Source organism: Perognathus longimembris, chromosome 7 (assembly GCF_023159225.1).
Source record: "Perognathus longimembris pacificus isolate PPM17 chromosome 7, ASM2315922v1, whole genome shotgun sequence".
In the NCBI taxonomy this organism is placed as follows: Eukaryota; Metazoa; Chordata; class Mammalia; order Rodentia; family Heteromyidae; genus Perognathus; species Perognathus longimembris.
In genome coordinates this window covers 46,559,173-46,581,174 of record NC_063167.1, presented here as the reverse complement: position 1 = coordinate 46,581,174, position 22,002 = coordinate 46,559,173, and the positions used below count along the sequence as shown (strand labels likewise).

The 22,002-nt window shown below is 33.7% G+C and overlaps 1 protein-coding gene across 16 annotated transcripts in view; it reads right to left on the bottom strand.

Annotated features, from left to right (window-relative positions):
- The window catches only part of Mier1 (MIER1 transcriptional regulator), a 56,322-nt gene that overhangs the window by 3,937 nt on the left and 30,383 nt on the right, over positions 1 to 22,002 (bottom strand). For 15 of the 16 annotated variants that reach the window (XM_048351527.1, XM_048351528.1, XM_048351542.1 and 12 more), the window contains 9 exons: positions 19,265 to 19,426; positions 18,474 to 18,606; positions 16,538 to 16,602; positions 15,302 to 15,374; positions 12,729 to 12,880; positions 11,524 to 11,605; positions 9,291 to 9,385; positions 6,270 to 6,397; positions 2,298 to 2,437 (listed from right to left, as the gene is read on the bottom strand). In XM_048351527.1, the coding sequence (XP_048207484.1) occupies positions 2,298 to 2,437; positions 6,270 to 6,397; positions 9,291 to 9,385; positions 11,524 to 11,605; positions 12,729 to 12,880; positions 15,302 to 15,374; positions 16,538 to 16,602; positions 18,474 to 18,606; positions 19,265 to 19,426 (1,030 nt within the window). Of the gene's footprint in view, positions 1 to 2,297; positions 2,438 to 6,269; positions 6,398 to 9,290; positions 9,386 to 11,523; positions 11,606 to 12,728; positions 12,881 to 15,301; positions 15,375 to 16,537; positions 16,603 to 18,473; positions 18,607 to 19,264; positions 19,427 to 21,305; positions 21,360 to 22,002 lie in introns of those variants that run through there. The other variant, XM_048351543.1, reaches the window with a different exon arrangement.

Genomic DNA, 22,002 nt, shown 5'->3' with positions numbered 1-22,002 from the left:
CATAAAAGCCAGTAATAAGAACAAAGATGTTAGTTAACTACAAAACAGAATACAAATTTTGGTGATAGCAAGTACAAGAGAGGATGTAGTACTGGGGATAATTAAATTTTAATAACTTGAAAAACATTCAGCACACAGGATGATCCTCAAATAATTCAATATCTGAGTGATATAGGGATTCACTAACTTATACACATGCTTCTGAAGGAATAATTCTATAGCACCAACTCCAAAGTGCTCGGTGAGTGCTAAGCCCAAAGTAGCTTTAATAAATTTCAACATAGTAAACTGATAAAAAAAAAATTAAAGTAGGCTAAAAAGTTACATGCCTTTGAGAAATCTGAAAATCTTGATTCAAACTGAAATGATACAAGTATCATCTGAGCTACTGAATAAACTTTATAGGTTACTTAAGAACATAATAGTGTTTTCTCATCAAATAGCTAAAAGGCGAAAGAAATGACTGCACTGGCAGTAGGATGTTATGAGCAAGAAAAGAATTCCTAAACCATCTACTCCTAGTTACATGATTGTAGACTCATCATATTTTAATCCAGAGTTGTAGCTGGCATTGGATATTCATACCTATGAGCAATCTTATACAGTGTAAGACTGGCTGCTGGGTCTTACGTTTTATCTGCTTGGCTTATTCTTAGAAGAGAAGTAAAGAGGGAATAACAGTGGAGTCATAAAATGAACTAAGTATATTACAGCCAGTGTGAGATCGAAACTCAGAATAGAGCACAAAGCTTTCACAGTGCTTCTCTTCTACTTCCTCACAGGCAAAGTTCTCCCCTGGCTCTCACAAATTCACCCATTTCCCCCTTAAGAGGATTGGAAACGTACACACATTCCTCTCTTTGCTGAATAATACTCTTACTGAGGACAACCATTTTAGAAGTCCAATGCGCTATCCATTGCGCTATAGAGCCGGGGGACAACCATTTTAATCCAAGTAAAATCAGAGCAATTCTATGACTAGCTGTTGCCAGTTGGCACCGTGATATCTGGTCCTCTATATATTCTGAGTAATAACACTTGTTTAACTCAAAAAATCAGTGTTTGGGTGCCAGTGGCACACACCAATAATCATAGCTATTAAAAAAGACAAGATATGGCTGCGGATATGGCCTAGTGGCAAGAGTGCTTGCCTCGTATACATGAGGCCGTGGGTTCAATTCCCCAGCACCACATATGCAGAAAATGGCCAGAAGTGGCGCTGTGGCTCAAGTGGCAGAGTGCTAGCCTTGAGCAAAAAGAAGCCAGGGACAGTGCTCAGGCCCTGAGTCCAAGGCCCAGGACTGGCCAAAAAAAAAAAAAAAAAAAGACAAGATATGAGAATGATAGTTTAAAGCCAGCCTGGGCAAGAGAGTCTGTGTGAGACTTTAATTAACCAGCAAAAGATGGAAGTGGAGCTTTGGCTTAAGTGGTAGAGTGCCAGCTTTGAGCAAAAAAGCTAAGGGAGAGCACCCAGACCAAGTTAAACTCTCAGTACTGGCTTGTGCTCATACGACCATGCATGTATCATATGGCTTTTGCTTTTTCATGGAGCTAAGTATGTTTCTGGGAATATCATAAGTGGGTAGTAGATAGCCTACTTTTGTTTTCTCATTTCTCCAGATTATGCTATCAAAGGCAACTTAGTCAAAATAATGTCCTTATTAACTACTTTAAAAATGTATGTATTTTAAGCACTCAGGCCTGAGGAGCTCAGAAGGTGTTAAATTTTTGTTTCTGCTATGAAAAACTTTTGTTCTGCAAGTTAACAGCAATACTTATATACAGCATCATTTCAAATAGATAAGAGGTGCTACTAAAAATAAATTTCTTAAAACAAATGGCATGCTTTACTAAATTTACTTTTTGTGATGTTGTTAAGTTTTAATTAATTTTTACTATTAAAATATATATATGCTGCCAATGTTTCATATTACTTATAATGTTCATGTTATTTACAATTTTCACTTTCTGAAGTTAAATAAAAGCCTACACTGCTGGGTGCCTGCTCATATCTATAATCCTAGCTACTCAGGAGGCTGAGATCTGAGGATCACAGTTTGAAGCCAGACTGAGTAAGAAAGTCCATGAAACTGTTATGTCCAATTAACTACCAAAATACAGGAAGTAAAGTTGTGGCTCAAGTGGTATTGCGCTAGACTTGAGCAAAAAAGCCCAAAGATAACACCCAGGTCCAGGACCTGTACAGACACTTAAAAAACCTCAACCGGATTTCTTGAGATGCTGAAGGACCACGTCCCTCGTTATGAAGAAATAAAAAGACTTCTTTAGTTACTTACCATTTTGGTTATTATTGCTTATAGTGCCATCTTCTTTCTCAGACTGGCTGTTACTACTGTTTGAGGCAGTTGGGGGAGGGGATGGTGCTCGACTAGATGCAGCACTTTCACTTTCATCCAAAAGACGATCCATGTAATCCCTTAAAACAAAATAACAATACAATTACTTTAATTAAGACTAGTTGAGGTTAAATTTATAACCTCCATTAACAAATATATCCTAATTTTCACTTACTTTCATTCCAGTAATCATCTATTGCACCATGATATAAATATTTAAGTGGGAAGCTCCTTTTGGTTACATGCATATAGGTGAAATATATAAAGAAATTAAACTACAAAAATTTAAGTTTAAAGACTTAAATATTTAGGGAAGTACCCAGAGTGGCCCAACTAAAACTGGAGGATCTGTAAATGAAGAGATAGTAGTGAAGTCATCAAAAGTACAAAACAATTTCAGAACAGGTACAATCTGGGATTTTAAAGCTCTTAAAGCCAATACCTGAAAAAGAGACTTGGGCTTAATGAAAAGGACTTCCCCAAATCCACCTTTTTAGCAGATCTGACCTTAAAATAGGCTATATTCCTGCATTTATCTACTTGCTTTATTCTGTCAGTATCTCACTGTATGTGAGCTCCTTTTTTCCTTACAGTCATTTCTGAACTACACAGCTGTGGTGACACTGGGTTGGAGTTAGAAAATCTGGGCTAAATACATGCTTCTTCCAATGTGAGTGTCTTTAGACCTAGACAATTTAGATAATTCACCTGCCCTACACCAAATGAGGCTGCTTTATATATTTATGAAAAGGTTCTTTGAACTAGTGTTCGAAAACCACTAGAATGAAAGTCATCAAACTATGGCTTGTGGCCTCCACCTTTGTTGTAACACACAGCCACATATACTAGTGTTTATTGTTTTTAAACATAGGTAGTAGGTGGGTAGTTGGGACAAGGATCTTATAGCTTGTAGAGCCTAACATTTAGTTTTCTCCACTTCACAGAAAGTTTGCTAATACCTGGACAGCATATAATTCTCCAAGGGCAGAAATTTTAGTTGATTTTGTTTATCACTGCTAGCTAACACACACATGGTATCAAACAGAAGCACAGTAAATATTTTAAAACATTTTAAAACTTCAGAATAAGTATAATAATAGAAATACTAAAATGAACCTCAGGATTTTATAAGCAGGGTAAATAGAATGTAAGTAGGAAAGAATGAAAGCTTTTAGGACGTTTCTGAACGTTTGTGGTGACAGTTGCTGCATACTATTAATTATTCTTATCATCTAAAACCTATGTGATCACCATTGTAATATGGGTTATGGGTACATTATATATATATGAATATGATACCAGATGTCAAATAGTCTAAGTATAAAATACACATCACAGAAACATATAAAATCATGACCTAATCAATTTAATATTCTAGGCATTGCTTTCCTTTTCACGTATAGAAAATTAATAAGTACAATGGTTTTTAAGACCTCTTAGCTCTATGTTATTCTTGTAATTACATAACAAATTTGAAACAGAAACAAAATGACAATATGAACACCAAAGGGAATTGTTAAAAGCCAAACAAGCAAAAGGAAGCTAGAAATGATTAGTTATCAAAATTAAGTTTCTGAATGTACTAATGATCCTCTGAGAGAAAAATAATCATTTTCACACTTTCTGTGTTAATAAATCAGGAAAGAAGTCCCACGGATCATCCAGAAGGTTGGAGTACATTTAAGTAATTGGAGTGATGCTGAATCTATTTTTACTTAGAATTATTTGAAAGGATGAGAATTTTAGTTAAATATCCATATATGGCTTTTAATTCTTCTAGGGAGTAAATAGGATAAGTTGCAGTAGGTCTTTCAAAGGCTATTGGCAGAAAAGTGGTAGATGGGCTTCATTGTGGAGAATAATGAAAGGCATCACTTTAATAAAAAAACTTAAATATTTTAAGGATAATACACTGTAAAATATAGATTGTGATCTTAAAAAGGAGAACCAATTTTTTTCTCTAAAGACATGAATATTTTATGCGATCATTTAAAATATAATTATAACAGAAACAGAATGCCAGATAACTTTCTCAATGCTTACAACAAAAAAAAGTCACAACTTCCCCTACTACGAAAAATAATGTAGCTTGGTCACATCTCAGAAAGACATAACTAAAAAGAATGGGTGTCAGTTTAAAAGCTATGGTTCTTTTAGTTATAATTTTTTAAAAGTGTTCACATCATTATAACAGAGGACTACTGTTAACTTGTATAGCCAGAGAAAATATGAGTTTTAATTATGGCTTCATTATCTACAGAGCACTTAAAAAAATTGAGCTTATATATGTATATATAGATATCTTCAAAAAGTTCTCAAACTATGGAGAGATCATTAGAGAAACTAGAATGGTTGGTGGTACTTCCCTACCTAACCTGTTGAGCTTGACTTCAGAGAGCCGACTAAGCCAGCCCACAACACTTTCCTTGGTGATGCTTTCTGAAAAAGAAAACTGGATGAACCATGGGATCTGACTCAGCCTGGCAATTCTTATGTTCTTACTGCTGATGACGAGAGATTGACTGTAGTTCATGTGTGAATATTATTTCTGAAATGGGTGAAAAAAATGAAAGATGTTACTATTGCTTTTCCCTATAGAAGTTTGAAAATTATGAAAACTCTTAGGTATGAATAGCAATATCTAATTTTATATCATTATGCTTGAATATTAACGATGAATAATGCTTATGATTTCCAAGAGTCAACCACACTTGTTTATTCCTTTTCCTTTTTTTCTGATGGCAGAGGATGAACCTAGAACCTTGTATATGGCAGAAACATGCTTTGCCACTGAACTAAACTCGGCACTCATTTATTCCTTTTTAGAATTTTGTTTTTTTTTTTAACTTAGAGCTTGGATTCCAAGTAAGTTGCCAGCAGAGGCACTTATTTACAAATGAACATGACCAAGAATTAGTCAAGTCTAGGAGTTTGAAAGCTCAAACATATAGAATAAGCTTATCTGTCAAAAGCAATTATTCTTAAAAGGCATCTTTACTAGGACACACTGACCAAATCAAGTTATAGCATTGTGTTATTTTTATACTGTAAAGAGTAGGAAATGTCCAAGGAAACAAGAAACGATTATATTGTAAAGTTAACTCCACCATAAGATTTCAACAGCATTTTAAAGCAATTCCTGTCAGACCAGTGTTCAACACTCTCTGCACTTAAATAATAGATCACCAGTAGTACTGGTAGATTGCTTTGATTCAAAGGAGACTGAATGAGGCAAAAATAATTCAATGTATGAGGACTGCATTAGGCACACAAGACACAGTTGGTATGACAATTCCTATTTGTTGAGTGGAAGAAAGCTAGAATGGCATTACTTCTGATGAAAGATTCAGAACAGGTAGAAGGGAAACCACCATGGTCTTCTCTCTATAAAAACCAGTGAAGTTTGATCTGATTTATTATATCCTTATACTTTTTGCTTTTTTGGAACATCTACATTCCAATACTCTTTGGTTCTTATGATCAAAATAGATTAGGTAAGAAAAAATTTCTCTTTCCTCTTTAAAGGGTCTATAACTGGTCATTCTACAGCTGTAGAAGAGTTAATTTCTCCCCTTTTTCCTATTTTCACTGCTTTCAAAGTATCATTAAGACTAAAACTGCATACTCTTAGTGGAAAAGAATTTGAACAAAAATGCTTTCATAGTTGTTCTGATTCTTTCTTTACAAAAGCTTCTGATAAAAATATATTCAAAACCTTAATTTTATATTTATATTCTTTGTAACACTGAACAATCTAAATGCCCTATGAAGGTATGTCAATAGGAAGGACATTTAAAGGGTGATCAATTTTATTATAAAAGAATCTAAAAGCTGTATTTTTAAACAATCTAGGAAAGCTTACATATTTACATATGTAAATATAGATATATACTTATAAAGGAAACAACTCACGTTACACCAGGATGAAGATTGTATTTCTTTTTTCCAAATCGAGTTTGTTGAGCAAAGAAGTCGTAACGTTCTGATTTTTTCCACATGTAATAGAATGCTACACATTCACCAACTGATCTTGTTCGAACCTTTAAGAAACAAATGTTTTTAAGAATTATCTTTTCCCTAAAAATTATTACCTCCTCCTTAACGGACATATTAGGTATGAAACACAGGACTGAAGTACCTGGAATGAAAGCTATTCTTACTGAACTTCCACTAAGAGAAACAATGCACTGGCAATTGGTCTTTTGACATTTAGCATTCATTCTGCTTTTCAAAAAACTTCCACCATCCTAAGAATTCAGAATAAAATCAGTATTCTTCTATTGGAAATATTTGGACAGTCACCAGTGGCTCACACTTGTAATCCTAACTACTCAGGAGGCTGAGTGAGGATTTCAGTTCAAAGCCAACCTGGGATAAACATTGTAGGGACTCCATTCCAAATTAGCCAGAAAATGCTGAACTGGCTGTGTGGCTCAAGCAGTTGAGTACCAGCTGTGATCAAAAATGTTGAGTGAGAACACTAAGCCCTAAGATCAAGTCCCTGTACAAATAAAAACAGAAAACACAAAAAGAAAAGAAAATATTTTGAAGTGGCATTTGGGTTAAAATGAACATGTTAAACAGTTTCCAAATACTTTTAATCTCAGACCACCTAAGAATCTACCTTAAAATTTCCTTCGAAAAGATTATATCACTAGTTCCAATAGCAATCTTAACCAATTTATCTTTCTGTAAAGTCCACAAATAAAAAACAGTGATAGAAAAGCTACTGGATTATAATAATGTTTATGGTTTTGTTTACTAAGTTAATCATTGGCTGATAGTGCTGCATCTATTTGTACATAAAGAGAAACAACTTCTTTCATAGAATGTTCAACAACTATGGGGCTGACAGTACTCCCCCCACTTTTGTTACCTGGGTGGGGAGATGACAGAGTTGATATGTACAAGTAAAATACTAGGAATTTAAACAGGGTAGGACAGGGTATGAAGGGTAGCTTCATTAATGTCTGGATACAAGACAATATTGGTTTAACACATAAAGCTTCAATCTTAAAGTAGGTTTCTTGTGGGTCTGATTTCACCTAAGGACAATGACTGATAGATACCCTTCCTTTTCCAACTTATCCTTTTCTTTCTTCCTTCTCTGCCTGTACTTTAATAATGGTCACCCATTTTGCTGAGACTAAAAGCAATATGATCTTTTACAAATACTGTTCTCCTTAGCTTCTTTTTGGGCCTCCTACAGAATCTTATTTCTAGGTAAGATTTAAAACAAGTCAATTGTACTTTACCGAAAGTAAAGTTTGAAGAAATTTGGGGCATGTAACATTAACATAAAAACATCTTCAATATAATAAGTCTTCATGAACTTATGATTATGAACTGAATTTTAATTTCAAGTATATATTATATTTTCAGTGAAGTTTTTCCATTAAAGAATTACGTCTTACTTTTGTTCACTAGCACAACTAGTATATTACCTAAGTCACATTCTGTAATACTGACAGATCAATATCTCAAATATATACAAAGAAATCAAGGTCTTATTTTTAATGTTTGGGTGCCCATGTAGGTGGGATTACAAATGCACCACTATGCCTAAATGCTTCCCATGTAGTTGAAATTACAGGGATGAACTGGACTTTTAAGAGGAATTCAAGACATACGTAGCCAATCACTAGCACAATGTAGTCCTGGTAGAGTGCTGGCTATACTTGAGTTAATCTGATTTGTACACATTAGAGGCACACATTTTTTATGCCAACTGCATCATGATTCTGAAGTAATCTTACATCTTAAAATTCCCTTCTATTATTAATACTCAATGTAAATTACAAAAATGCAACAAGATAATTAAGTAGTTATTGCACAGAAAAATTAAGAAAAATGAATTCTCAGGATATATAATGCTTAGTTAAGGCTCATAAACTAAGGTTAAATTAACTAAGTACTAAGTACTTAGTACTAAGTACTAAGTAACTAAATTAACTAAGTTACTGTCAAAAGTATCTAAAATGAGAATAAAAAACTAGAGATTCAGACACAGTCCCGTTATTTTCAACAGAGTCCTTTTTCAAACTACCACGTGAAACTTAGAGAAACTATCTTTAAGGAAATATGAAAAGCCAAGCTCCTTGCATTAAGTAAAAATGTGATGTGCATAAACCTAGGAGTTAATTTCCTATATGTATCTCTGCGACTTTAATATTGTTCATTCTAATCTCTTAAAATAAATAACTCCTTTGCTTGTTCTATTAAACTGGGTATTTACCATAATAAATCTTAATTTAAGTTCAGTTGTAAGAACTAAATTCCTGGGCTAGAGGGTAGCTCAAGTGGTACAGTGCCTGCCTGCCTGTCTAGCAAATGAGATGCCTCCAGGTCAAACTCCAATACCATTAAAAACAAAAAAAAAACAAATATACAAATAATTATAAGGTTCTTTTGGGATATATACTATACTATCATGTTAAATACATAATTCATGACAACTAATAATTGGGAATAAAGCCAAGCCACTGAGACAGTTGACTTAGGAAATTTCACTTTAGATTTACTAAGATTTACTAAGATTTATTAGATTTACTAAGAACTTTGCAAATGTAGTATTTTAATTTTGAATTTGGGGTTAAAAGTGATTTGAAGTGTCAAATTTATCTTAAAGATCTACCTTGAGATGGATATTCTGCACATGCTATGGGAAATAGGTATAAGTAATTGCATTGTCCAATATACCCCAATGGAAATACTGTAAATTAATTCAATTCTTAAATACTTCCAGTATCATGTATTAGGAAAACAAGTCACCTGGCAAGTTTATGTTAAGAGGTCTAGGTTTGCTTAATTAATAATTAGCTATGTCCCAATAGCTAATATTCATTATAGAAATTAACAGTACAGAACACAGAAAGATGACAATTGGGTTGTTAAAGTAACTTTTTTGCAAAAAAAGAAAACATCATTACTTACTTTATTAGCCTGAATCAAATGGAAATCTTTTCCATAGGCCTTTAGCCCTTGTTCAAAATTTCTACACTCTTCCTCTGTCCAAACAGATAATTCCTCTGATAAAATGGGGAAGGAAAAACTGTTAAAATTCTCCAAAATGTTATGTATAAACAACACTGCAAACAAAACAACATTCTGGTTAAAAATGAAGACAAAATAAATAATGAGCTCTAATACGGATCACTGCAACAGAATGACAGAACTTCTCAATAACCATTTTGAATGATTTGGTCCACATCTCTCTCCAGCCTCAGCCTGTGGAGTGTTGGGATCACATAGGCACAGGCACACAGCTCTCCTAATTTTTCACAACCCAACTCTGCTAAACACCTTTCAATTCCTCAAATTTCTGAGTTCTCCCATTCTTCAATTATGTGCACAGAAATGTGTACTACTAATCCAAATAATTATTTTCAACACAGTAGAAACATCATTTAAAAATTATCTTTCATTTAAAAAAAATTATCTTTAAGAGCAGCCAGGTGCCAGTGGCTCACCCCTATAATTCTGGCTATGCAGGAGGCTGAGAACTGAGGATTTATGGTTTGAAGCCAGGCAGGGCAGATTGCAATTTGAAGTCTGCTGTGGCTCAGTGGTAGTGCACTAGCCTTGAGCAAAAAGAAGCTGAAGGATAGTGCCTAGGCCCTGAGTTCAAGCCCCACGATCAGCACACACAACACACACAAAACAATTTTTAAGTAGTTATACAAGGAGGTGCGTTTAACAAAGCAGTATGAATACAATGTATCTTGACCAGTGTCACCCCCCCCTTCCACACTCTCAATCCCTCTTTCCCTACTTTTCTTAATTTTTGTGGTATATATAATTAATTTCGACTGTATTTTCTCATTCCTTCACACTTTCATTTGTTTATCCCTCTTCCCGTAGTCTTGCATGTACCCGTTTTCTGGTGATTACTTTTTGTTGGGTTTTGATCTAGTCTTTCCAAAAAATAATGCTCTCCATAGAGTCTAACATAATTGAGTTAATTCATTTGTAACCACTTGCATAAAAAATAAAAATAAAAGATTGGCTCTTAAAAGATTTAAATGAGGGCTGAGATAAAAACTAGTAGAAACATGGTATATACTGTTATAAATGAATGTTTAATATAATCTTTTGTTCTTGTGTTATACAAATGAATTCCTAAAGTGCAATAAAGCAAATTAATTTTTACCTTCAAGCTTAAAAAATATTTTGTTCTGGAAGCTTTCTAAAAGTTCTTCATTACATTAAGACTAACTACAAAGGATTTTCTTTTTTGTTTTAATTTTGTCAGTCATGGGGCTTGAACTCAGGGCATGGGTCCTATCCCTGAACTATTTCACTCAAGACTAGTGCTCTAACACTTTGAGCCATAGCTCCACTTCTGGTTTTTCTGGTTACCTGAAGATAAGAGTCTCATGGACTTGCCTTCCCAGACTGGCTTTGAACCATAATCCTCAGATCTCAGCCTTCTGAGTAGGCAGCTAGAATTACAGGCGTGAGCCACCAATGCACCCTTTAACTCTAGAGAAGGAAGTGGTGGACACAACTACTTCTTCTCTAGGCTCCTACCTAGGTACCACAGGAGACAGGAGTTTAATCTCAGAATTTAGAAGGCCCTTAATTTTTTTGTTAAAATAATCTCTCATTTGTTCCTTAAATATACATGTATATGTATATATTAAAATGTACATACAGATATTTATAATCACATATGTAAACAGTACTCTCTTCATCAAGTGAGGCAGGAGTCAGATATAAAAAAGAAAAGCTTAGATAATATATAACAATAAAATAGGTAATAATAATGGCTTTACTATTTATGAATTATGTTTACCTTAGACAAGTTATTCTGGTTCAGAGATCTAAGTCCTAAAATCTTAAAGTGAAAGCAATATCTGTCATAGTACTTACTCATAGGGCTACTACCAAGATCAAATAATAAAACCTTTATAAACATGCATTGAAACTATATGGAACTATGCATTTTAATATTTTCACTTAAATGGCTTTATTTTCCCATAATGAAAGAAAGGCAAATTTAATCTTATTCTCCATTATGCCTTGTGTAACACTTAGATTTTGCAAATATTTACTAAATTCAGAAGGATCAGTATTATTAAGCTGAGGATATATTTAAGTACTCATGAACTTAATTATTAAAATTTTGCTAAATCATACAACCATAAACTTTAAAATTTATGCTTACCTCTAGCTGCTTTTACGTTAAATCTTAATCTTCTCAATGCTTCTTCTGTATCAAAATTGCATTTAACCAATTCATATAAGGCCTGGGGGGGGGGGGGAGAAAGGCTTTGATGTATATGACCTAGACTATAAACAGTTCAGTACAAGTGGTACAATTTTTTTTCAAGAATAAAGGTTCTGCAAGGTGTCAGTGGCTCATGCCTGTAATCCTAGCTACTCAGGAGGGTGAGATCTGAGGATCATGGTTCAAAGCCAGTCTGGGCAGGAAAGTCTGTGAGCATCTCCAATTAATCACCAGAAAACTGGAAGTGGTGCTGTGACTCAAGTGGTACAGTGCTAGCCTTGAGCTAAAGAGGTCAGGGACAGCACCTAGGCCCAGAGGTGAGCCCCTAGACTGATTAAAAAAAAAAAAGAACAAAGGCTCTTGAATCCAGTATTTGCTTTTTATTCTTTCTGGAGGATAAGTAACATGTACACCACACCAAGTACAAACAAGCATGTTTTTAAGCTTCATATTTACCCTGAAGTGGGTGCAAAGTAAAGTGAAAAAACAATCTAATTAGGGGAGGGGGTGTGCAAAGGGCTCAAAGAATCCTAAGAATTTAGAATACCAGGAAACTGGCACTTGAAAGGTGTGTGTGTGTGTGTGGGGGGGTACGGTTAATGGAGAGGTAGAGAGGGATACACAAATGAAGAGGAAGGTAGGGGAGAATGTAGTCATATCCCATGAATTTAAGAAAACTGAGGGAAGGGATTAGGAAGGATGGGAGAGGACAAAAGGAGTGACATCGATCAAGATGCATTGTATTCATAAAGGGATTTGTACAACTACTTAAGATATAATTCAATTTTTAAAAAAATGATGCTTGCTTTCAGTACTAGTGTTAACATGAACATAATAACATCATACCAAATATTTTAAATTGATGGTATCCACAGACTCTGAGGGATAATAAAAAGAATTTTTGAAAGTCACATAAAAGTATACACAAGCAAACTAAAACATCAAGGTTCTTATTCAAGCTGAAATATTACTAAGGAAATAGGCATACTAGCAACAGCTGATCAACTTGGATTCTTTGCTACTAACAGTATAGGAATTTTGATGGTTAATAGTTAAAGTGATAACATTTTCATAATCACATATATAAAATGTGTCGGTAATTTACATGCAGAAAGCCTCAATTGTTCCTTATTCACACTTACCTGCTCATTGTCTTTTATATGAGATCCTTCAGGAATAGCTTCTACACCTTTTTCATCACCTGTTCTTCTAGATGCATCCTTAAGAAATACAATTACTTTATCTTCTGGTAAATATTCAGGGTCCCACAGGAGTTGATCTTCATTTTCATATACTAAATTAGTGAAACAAAATATTTGAATGTTAATTCTGTTTGTTTTAAAAAAGTTTTTCTTGAATAAACTGCACCAGACATTAACAATACTGATCATTTCTTAGTGGTGGAAATAAAGGACAATTTTTATACTCCTTAAAAAAATTTTTTTTTTTAACATACTGGCTTCAAACTTATGTTCCTCCTGCTGTGGCTTCCTAATTGCTATAATTACGGGTGTGCCCCCATTGTGAAAGGTTTTTACTATTTCTTTATATTCTGAAAATACATTAGAAAGTATATAACTCATTTTCACATATAGAAGTCACGATTTTAAAAAATTTTAAGTTTCCCTATTATTTCCATTGTAAGACTTTATAAAGCCTAAATTTCACCAAAATTTAAAGAGAGGAAAAGAATATGAGGTAAGAGCCTGAGTAACATAAGTATTGAAAACAGAAAGTCATATAAAATAGAATTAATGTCAAGAGTGCTATCATAGGAACCAAGTAAAAGTGTTCACACGATAATTTCAAAGACTAGAAATGACCAGGATAAATAGTGAAAAAGCTACGCTGGATTTCTTAACAAAGAAGTAAATATTATGAGACCTGTCATCTGTGAAGTGATGGGATTAGCAGTCATATTAGAGAGAGGTCTGAAAAGTAAAGGGAAGGTGAAATAAATAAGAAAACTCCTTAAGTGTGGTTGTGAAAGTGGAGATGGGGCAGTAACTAGTGAGGACATTTTTAATGCTCTAAAAAAAGGAAACTGACACACATAACAATTGAAAGCAAAGACAACTGTAACGTTCCTTGTATTAAGAAAAGGAATTAGCAGCTAATTAAGTGTACTAGTTAGTTTTGGTACCAGGCATATATTGTTTTCACCTCAGTTTACTTTGCCCCTGTATCCATTCACATATACTTTAGAACTACTTCCTACCCTTTTGTTTCCCAAAATGCATGCTCTCCCTTAAAATGCAGTTGAAAGACTATCCAAATTTCTTTAATACATTATTCCTTTTCTAAACTGCTTATATAATTCTAGTAAAACTCTAAATTCTAAACACAATAAACTTCAATGATAAATTCAATGTGACACTGTTGTACTGATTTCTGTTTTCTGTTCGGCCTCTGTTTTCTCCAAAGGAAATGGAATGAAATTATGTATATTCTTGGGGTGGGCTTGTCTCAAAATGATGAAGATGAAGAGTCCCATAGTCACTTCATACAGTCACAAGGTATACACAAGGGTTTACTTAGGCAGAAGAAAGACATCCATCCACCACCAACCAATGACAACCAGACCACGGAACTGTGGCTAAACAAAGTAAGCGCTGAATATTTCATTAACCTCAGAGTAATACTTTATTTTATACCATTAAAATATCCATGATAATAACCATTAAGTGAGAACAATTAGCATTTCTTTAAACAATAATCTACTTGCCTTTCCTGATTCCAAAAACTGCCCAATCTATATCCCCAGTTTATACTTTATCTGTTATTGTACTTTGATATTTAATATCTCCATGTTAAAACATTTTTATCACGCAAATTTACTGGCCTTTGGTATTCTTAAACTGTTTCTGATCTACTTCTTTCCTGAGTGTAGGTACATACTAAGAATATGAATAGATTAGAATAGAATAGGAAAAAAGAAAATAAAGAATGAAAGATTTCTCAACTCCAAAGAGGTTTTTGTATATGTGAAGTTAAAATGGGAAGAAAACTAAGATGTTTAGCTTTGAGTGATGTAGCATAAACTCATTAAAAATATATACAATTTTGTCAAATCCATCTAAAAGAGTTCTAGATTACTCAAAGTATGACACACCTTACTTAGGACTTGGTAGATAAAATGACTTAAAAATCATGTAAAATTTAAGTGTGTAAACAGTATCCCCATGTTATTTTAAATACATAAACATCAAATTATTCCTCTCAGTAATGTAAAAAGTTCCAGAAGGAAGTAAGTTTTTTCTTTTTTGGTGGGGAAGAGGGGGAAAATACTGAGATTCAGGTTGGTAGGCAGGCACTTAATTAAGGCATATTCCTTTACCTTTTGGTCTCATGTTTACTACAGGCTTCTGCCACTATACAGAGATTTTAGTTTGTTTCTAAATCTGTTTTAACACTGGCACAAAATAACCTGCTTTTAGTTATAAAGGTTAAAAAAGGGTATATTACTAAGATTTGAAATTTGAAAGTTAAAAAGGAAACACATATGACTGGGATGTTTTAAGTCACAAAAACAAAAGGCATTCATTTTTTCTACTAAACTTATATGGACAAAACTGGGAAAATGGTAAACAGTTCTTATAGAAGTATAGGCCCTCTTTTTCATAAATCAATGGGATTATTTAGTAGATTATCATGTTCTTATTACATTAACATGTAATAAATAGCTCATTACTTTAAGTCCAGCTAAGTAACTCACCCTTTTCGTTTTCTTTATATCTACAAATGCCAACTGGAATCTCCGCTTGAAACATGGAACCCACCATAATTTCCTATTTTGAAAATAACATAGATCATTAGAAAGATCTAGTAACATGATTCTCTGGCTTAAATAATTTCCTAGGTTATCTGATCACTCTGTCATAAAACCAATGAACTACCTCAGAGGGCTATTGTGAGTTAATAATAAGTAAATGCTTGAATATGACTGGATGGAAATATTAGTACTATAATAGGTAAAATGCAATGTAGAGAACAATACTTCAAGGTATGGCAAAAATAAATAAGTGAATTCTGATCATGTAGGTAGGTTATGACATAACACTGTGAAAGAGAGTAAGATTCAGGTGTTTTCAGAGTATCTGTATTTAAAATATGTTGAATTACCAGCATCAGCATTAACTGAGAAACTGTTAGAAAACTACATCACACCTACTATTTCAGAAACTTTAGGACAGGACTCAACATGTTAACATGCCATAAGGGATTCCGACAAACATTTAAATCTGAGAAATAGCTTTAAGGTAAGAGAAGTGATCAGCTTGGGTAGGGCCCAAACAGGTGAAACTCCAAACCAAATGGTAAGTACTTTTATAATGGTAAGTACTTTTAAACTTCAATACAAAATTGAAAAATGTTTCTCTGTAAAAATATAATTAAATCTTATATGAAATCTGCATGTTCGCATCAAATTAAGTCAAAGTGGCTTCAAAATCACTTTTAATGTATTCATTCAATTTGGTGTTTTTGAGCTATTTTGTTTTAAAAGCAATGATTATGTACTAATACAAACTGTTTTAGACTCATTTTAGGAATAACCAATTAACTTGTGTATAGTTACAGGGAAGCCCAATTTGTATCAATACTCAAATCTGTATGAAGCACTTATCAGTAATACCAACATTAAATCCAATCATCTGAGATACTTTATAATGTAATGTAGTATAGAAAACTTGATTATCATTTTCCAACTATATACTGGTTTGAGTATTGACTAGCTCAACAAAATCCAATTCTTTCCATGCTTTTTATTTGATAAAAAAATGTAAGACAATCTTTTATTTGGATATATTAAAGGAGAACCTGAATATCTTTGAAATGCTTCAGTGTCACAAAATGCATACAAATAAACATCATAAGTATACAGAGGTAATAAAATATTAACTAAATTGGCTTTTAAAATATTACTTTAAGTTTTGGGGAAATATGGTTCTACCTTTTTCCAGTCTTCTGATGGAATATAATCTTCATCTTCTTCGGATTCTTCTTCTATTTCACTATCTAGAATAAATAAGATAACAATACAACAAATGCTTATTCTGTCTACATTGATATCCTTATATTTAGATATGCAAAAGGTCTACTGAGTCAAGGAAAGATTTTTAATTAAAACCCCAACCAAAAAAAGTCATAAACCTTATCTAAGGCAACTTATTTACTACACAAACAGGATTCAGAGTCAATTTGTGTGTGTGTGTGTGTGTGTGTGTGTGTGTGTGTGTGTGTGTGTGTGTATGTGTGTGTGTGTGCGCGCGCGCGCGCGTGCCAGTCCTGGGGCTTGAACTCAGGGCCTGGGCACTTTCCCTGTGGCACTTGAGCCACAATGCCACTTCCAGCTTTTTCTGTTTATGTGGTGCTGAGGAATTAGACCCTGTGCTTCATGTATGCTAGGCAAGCAATCTACCACTAAGCCACCTTCCCAGCCCAAGATAATGTTTTTAATCTTCATTTTACTATAAACACCCTGGTTACAAAGTCGGCAGCCAGCTGGTTGACTTCCTCTTTCTGATGTAACATGTCCTGGCATGTCCCATAGTCATATGATCTCAATGTTTTTACTTACAAAATCAGAATTTGCATAAAGAAGTTTTCCAAATAGTGCTAACACTAGGAACTTTATAGGAAAACTTTAAGGGGAGCATGAGAAGATGGTTATATTCTAAAGGATTCTGTTCTCCCCAATCTCCATTTTTTTTTTAACAGAAAGCAAGCTGCTGTTGACATTTTAAATTAAGAACATATTTACATAAAGGGTTGGTAAATATGAAACTATTATTAGATTGTCAACCTGGCTTAAAATGTCATATAAAGTTCAATAGGGCCATACATGTGGAAAGATGTAAGGATTCTATGGAAAAGCTAACAAAGTGTATGCATAGCTTCTGTGCATCCAACACAACTGAAATTATCTGCTTGCAAGCATATAATCAATATTCTTCCCAAAGGCAAAGCTGTAAATTACTTAGCATCTATGTTTTAGTATGCAAAGAAAATTAGCATGGTTATTTCAAGTAACTAATCTTTACAGTACTAATATACCTTCACTTGGAACAGATCTTTGAAGAAAACTCAATTATTACCATATGAAAAATTTAACTGGTACTTCTACACTAAATGTGTAACAAGTAATGCAGAGTATCTATGTTCGATCAGTCATTACCTTATGATGTGAATTTATTCTTTCAAGCAGCTTTCTCCTTTTTAAGGTATAGAATTATGGCTTGTAAGTTTAAATTGATAATACTGGTATAGTTGAATTGCTCTTATCAAGGATCTGTGTTTTAGAATAACAATTTGGGCTTAGAATAAAACATTACGGAATTGCAGGTGAAACATGCAAACCTGTGTTCTTCACTAACGTGAACCACTTTTAGATCAGAGCACCTCAATTAGGGAAAGCAATGCTCGTATCATCATGGGCTATATAAATGACTTCTGAGCAATGAGACTGCATTATGATAGTGTCCTCCTAAGATTACACCATGTAGTGAAGTACACTGTATGAAGTTTTCACAACCAAGAAATTGCTTTATGATGTTTCTCAGACTATATTTTTTTGTTAAGTCATCATGAAAAATACCTTTTCTTAAAAAGGGAAAGAGCAATAGAAATGTAGAAAATGAAACTGAAAGACTACAAAACGAAAAAAAAAAAACACCAGCAAAAGTCAGGCAGTACATAAATAATAATTGTAATATAGTCACTGAAAACAGGGCCTGAATTATTGTTAAACTAATAACCAATAACAAAGTCTTACTTGTGCAAGAGATTTCAGCATGAACTCTAACAGAACAATGAAAAATACATGGCAATTTTAGGTACTATTCAAGAGTTGAAAATTACATTCTAAGTAAAGCAATGTTAATACTTACTTGTATCAAAATATTTACATCGACGTGGACGGATTATTTCCTGAGCATCCTGAGAAGCAACAGATTGTGATGGGTCATCATTGGAGGACTGAGTTTCATCCTCCTGACCTGACGAATCCTTTGTATTTTCCTCCTATGGAATTATTGTTATTATTAATTTAAAACACAAAGAATACTATTGTAGATGAAAGGCCACAGATAATTTTGTTCTAAATATAACCAGAGGACTAAGTGCAACATGGTAGCTTGGGCTGGCATGTGGAACAGGAAAAAGGATCTTAGTGGTAAAATCCAAACATTTTTGTTACCAGTACTCTAGCCAGTACTGTTGATTAGTTTTGATAAAAACATCATTGTTACATAAAATGCTAGTATTCAAAGTTTTTTGAAGAATACACAGAAAGACTGATCCCCTTCTCAAATCTAAACTTATTTCAAAGTAAAAGTAATAAAAGTAGATAAAGTTAAAAACAGAAATGCCAGTTAACTTTAATTATCTAAAAGTTGCTCTATAATATTTTGAAAAAGCACTGAAATCTAAAATGACACAGACCTAACTTATCTCTCAGGATATTTACAGAGCATATCCAGTTACTTATTTTTATGTTTGTTTTTTTTAGGACTTAATCTTTGTGTACCTTATTTATAAATTTAAATTCTGTAATTTAAATTTATAAATTCTGTAATTTAAATTTTTATTTATAAATTCTGTAATTTCAGTCATCCCCTGAGCATCCTGGGACATACAAATTCCACAAATAAGAGAGGAACTACTCTGTGTATACTCTTACCTTGTTTTCCCCACTACAGCCACTGTTGTCATCATTATCGGCATCTTCATCATCTTCACCTTCTTCTTCCTCTTCCTCTTCTTCCTCATCTTCTTCAGGCAGTCGGACAGTACTATCATAACCATAAAGGCTGAGAAGTTCATGAATTGGCATGTCGCCTTCCTATGTACACCAAAATAAAAGTGAATTTCTGCAATCAGTGATTTCATATTTCTACATAATTCACAAATCTACATATTACTCATTCTATAAAGAATATTCTTTAGCACTGAAGAATTTTCAATCATAATAAAGCAAAACTGAAAATATATGAAATGTAAAATCCTGTCTTTTAAATAATCCTATAAATGGATCAATTCTTAACTGTTGATAATATCTTTTAAGTATAATAAAAAGTAACACTAGTCTAAAATTAACTTAGCCATACATTCTTTCCTACGGCTATTTCAATTTCTAAACAAAAAATTTCATGTAATCCTTGCCATCTGTTACAGATAGGTTATATTATTTTGATTTCATAGATGAGGAAACACAGGTAGGAAGATTAAGCAATTTCTTAAAAACAACGATAACCAAATCAATGGGTTGGAGATACAGCTGAAATGGTATAGCACTTATGTAAGGCCCTAGGTTCCAACCCAGGAACACTTCTCCCCCCTACTCCACACACACACACACACACTACATATAATGTAGCCAGAGTTAACCCTTCTAACTTTAAAAGCCTATAATGTATTGATACAACATAGTGCCTAAGTCAGGGACATTCCTCAATACTCCAAAAAAACACACTCTTTGTGGTTAAAGATCCTAAAACAGTAAAATGAAATCAGTTTCCTGCAGAAAGTACTCACTCTAATTGGTAATCAAGTAATGATATCAAGGAAATATTCTAGTTATGAAAAGGAATGTTTAAGCCAAATCATCATATTAGACACACACACAGATACACACAAACATATTCTCTAAAGGCAGAGAAGTGTCAAGTTTAGAACCTAGAAATACATCATTCATGAAAGACATGTTTTTATAATTTTCCAGCATTCTTTACCTTATTTGTAGGCAGAAATAAGTTAAGCCCATATGATAAACACATTGCTACAGTAAGACATATACTTTGAACTCAATAATATAACCTGATGGTACGACTTAGATTTCAAGAATTAACTCAGTGTTCAGAATTCATGTGCAACAAGCAATTGATTCACTATAAAGTGAACATTTCTTATAGGAAGAAAATGCTATTTCATACTTCTGTTCACTCTGTAAAGACTCTAGTTAAAAATTAATTTGTGAACCTGTTTCTGAAGAGCCAGTTTTGGAAGACATAATGATTTACAGAAGCTACAACCTGAAAAGTAGCAATCACATTAGGCAACATATTGACATTCTAGCTAAATGACCAGTATACATATTTAACTCACACTCATATTGTGGTTCTCAAAGCACAAATAGTAGTGTCCAAGGACCTGGCCCATGAAGATCTGTCCTAACAGCCAATGTTCTGGCATAATATGATACTGAAATTTGAGCATATCTCTTCAAACCAAGAGATAAAATAAGCAGAATGAGAGTAAGATACAGAAAAGGTTGAGTTTCATTAACAATAACAAAGAGTTGTCATAAAGTATCTCATATGTGCCAGGCATTTATGCCAGGTACTTTGATTTCATTTCTTCTCTCAAGAATGAAAGTAGTCAGAACATTACACAACCTTGTTAGGTTTAAAAGTAGCAGGTGGTAGTATCAGCTACCTTTATTTGAAATTAAGGAAGCCAGAGAGGAACATCATGCCCTGAGAGCCGAGCGACACCTACTAATCACAGTGACTTTCCTTAAACTGACAGAGCTTTTCTTAAAACTCATCCTGCAACTCAAATTAGAAGTTAAGCAACTACAGTTACTACTATGAATAAAAGCCAAAGCAGGGAAAACATTAGCATCTCAGTTTGCAACTAAGATTGACAGAGACCTTATAAATTCATAAGACCTTGTTCAGATTTAGTTCATCCTCAAAAATATCCTGATATGCTACTATTACCTGTAATTTTTTAAAGTGTGTTGAGCTGGAGGCATGTTCAAGTAGTAGAGCATCTGCCTAGCAAGCATGAGGCCCTGAGTTCAAACCCCAAAACTGCAAGGAAAAAAAAAAGAATATTCACCAGGAGCTGGTGGTTCACATCTGTAATACTAGCTGTCTACTCAGGAGGCTGAGATCTGAGGATGGTGGTTTGAAGCCAGACCTAGGAGGCTTATCTAATTAATCATCCAAAAGCAAGAAATGGAGCTGTGACTCAACTATCCTTGAGCAACAAAGCTCAGAGGTAGCACCCAGGCCCCAAATTCAAGCTCTGGGAGTACACAATCCCTCAACACACAAACACATACACACACACATACATACACCCCAAAATTTCAAAAATGTGTTGATATCTTGAGTCTGATTATTTCAATGGTAGTGGTATATTTGGACTCCTCTTCCAACTAAAACACAAGGCACCTGGTTTTAAGAATTGTTCAAATACTGCCCTTAGGTTTTTTTTCTGCTTGTTTGTCTTCAAGAGTATTAAAATCAGCCTAAAGGCTTACTAAAACAGAGTGCTCAGCCTCAAATTAGAGTTTCTGACCTAAACGGTCTTAAAGAAGGGAAGGTTGGGAATCTGCATTTTAAATAGTTCCAGAGATTTCTGATATACTAATGGCACAGAAAGAAATTCCACTATACAAAATGTATTTAG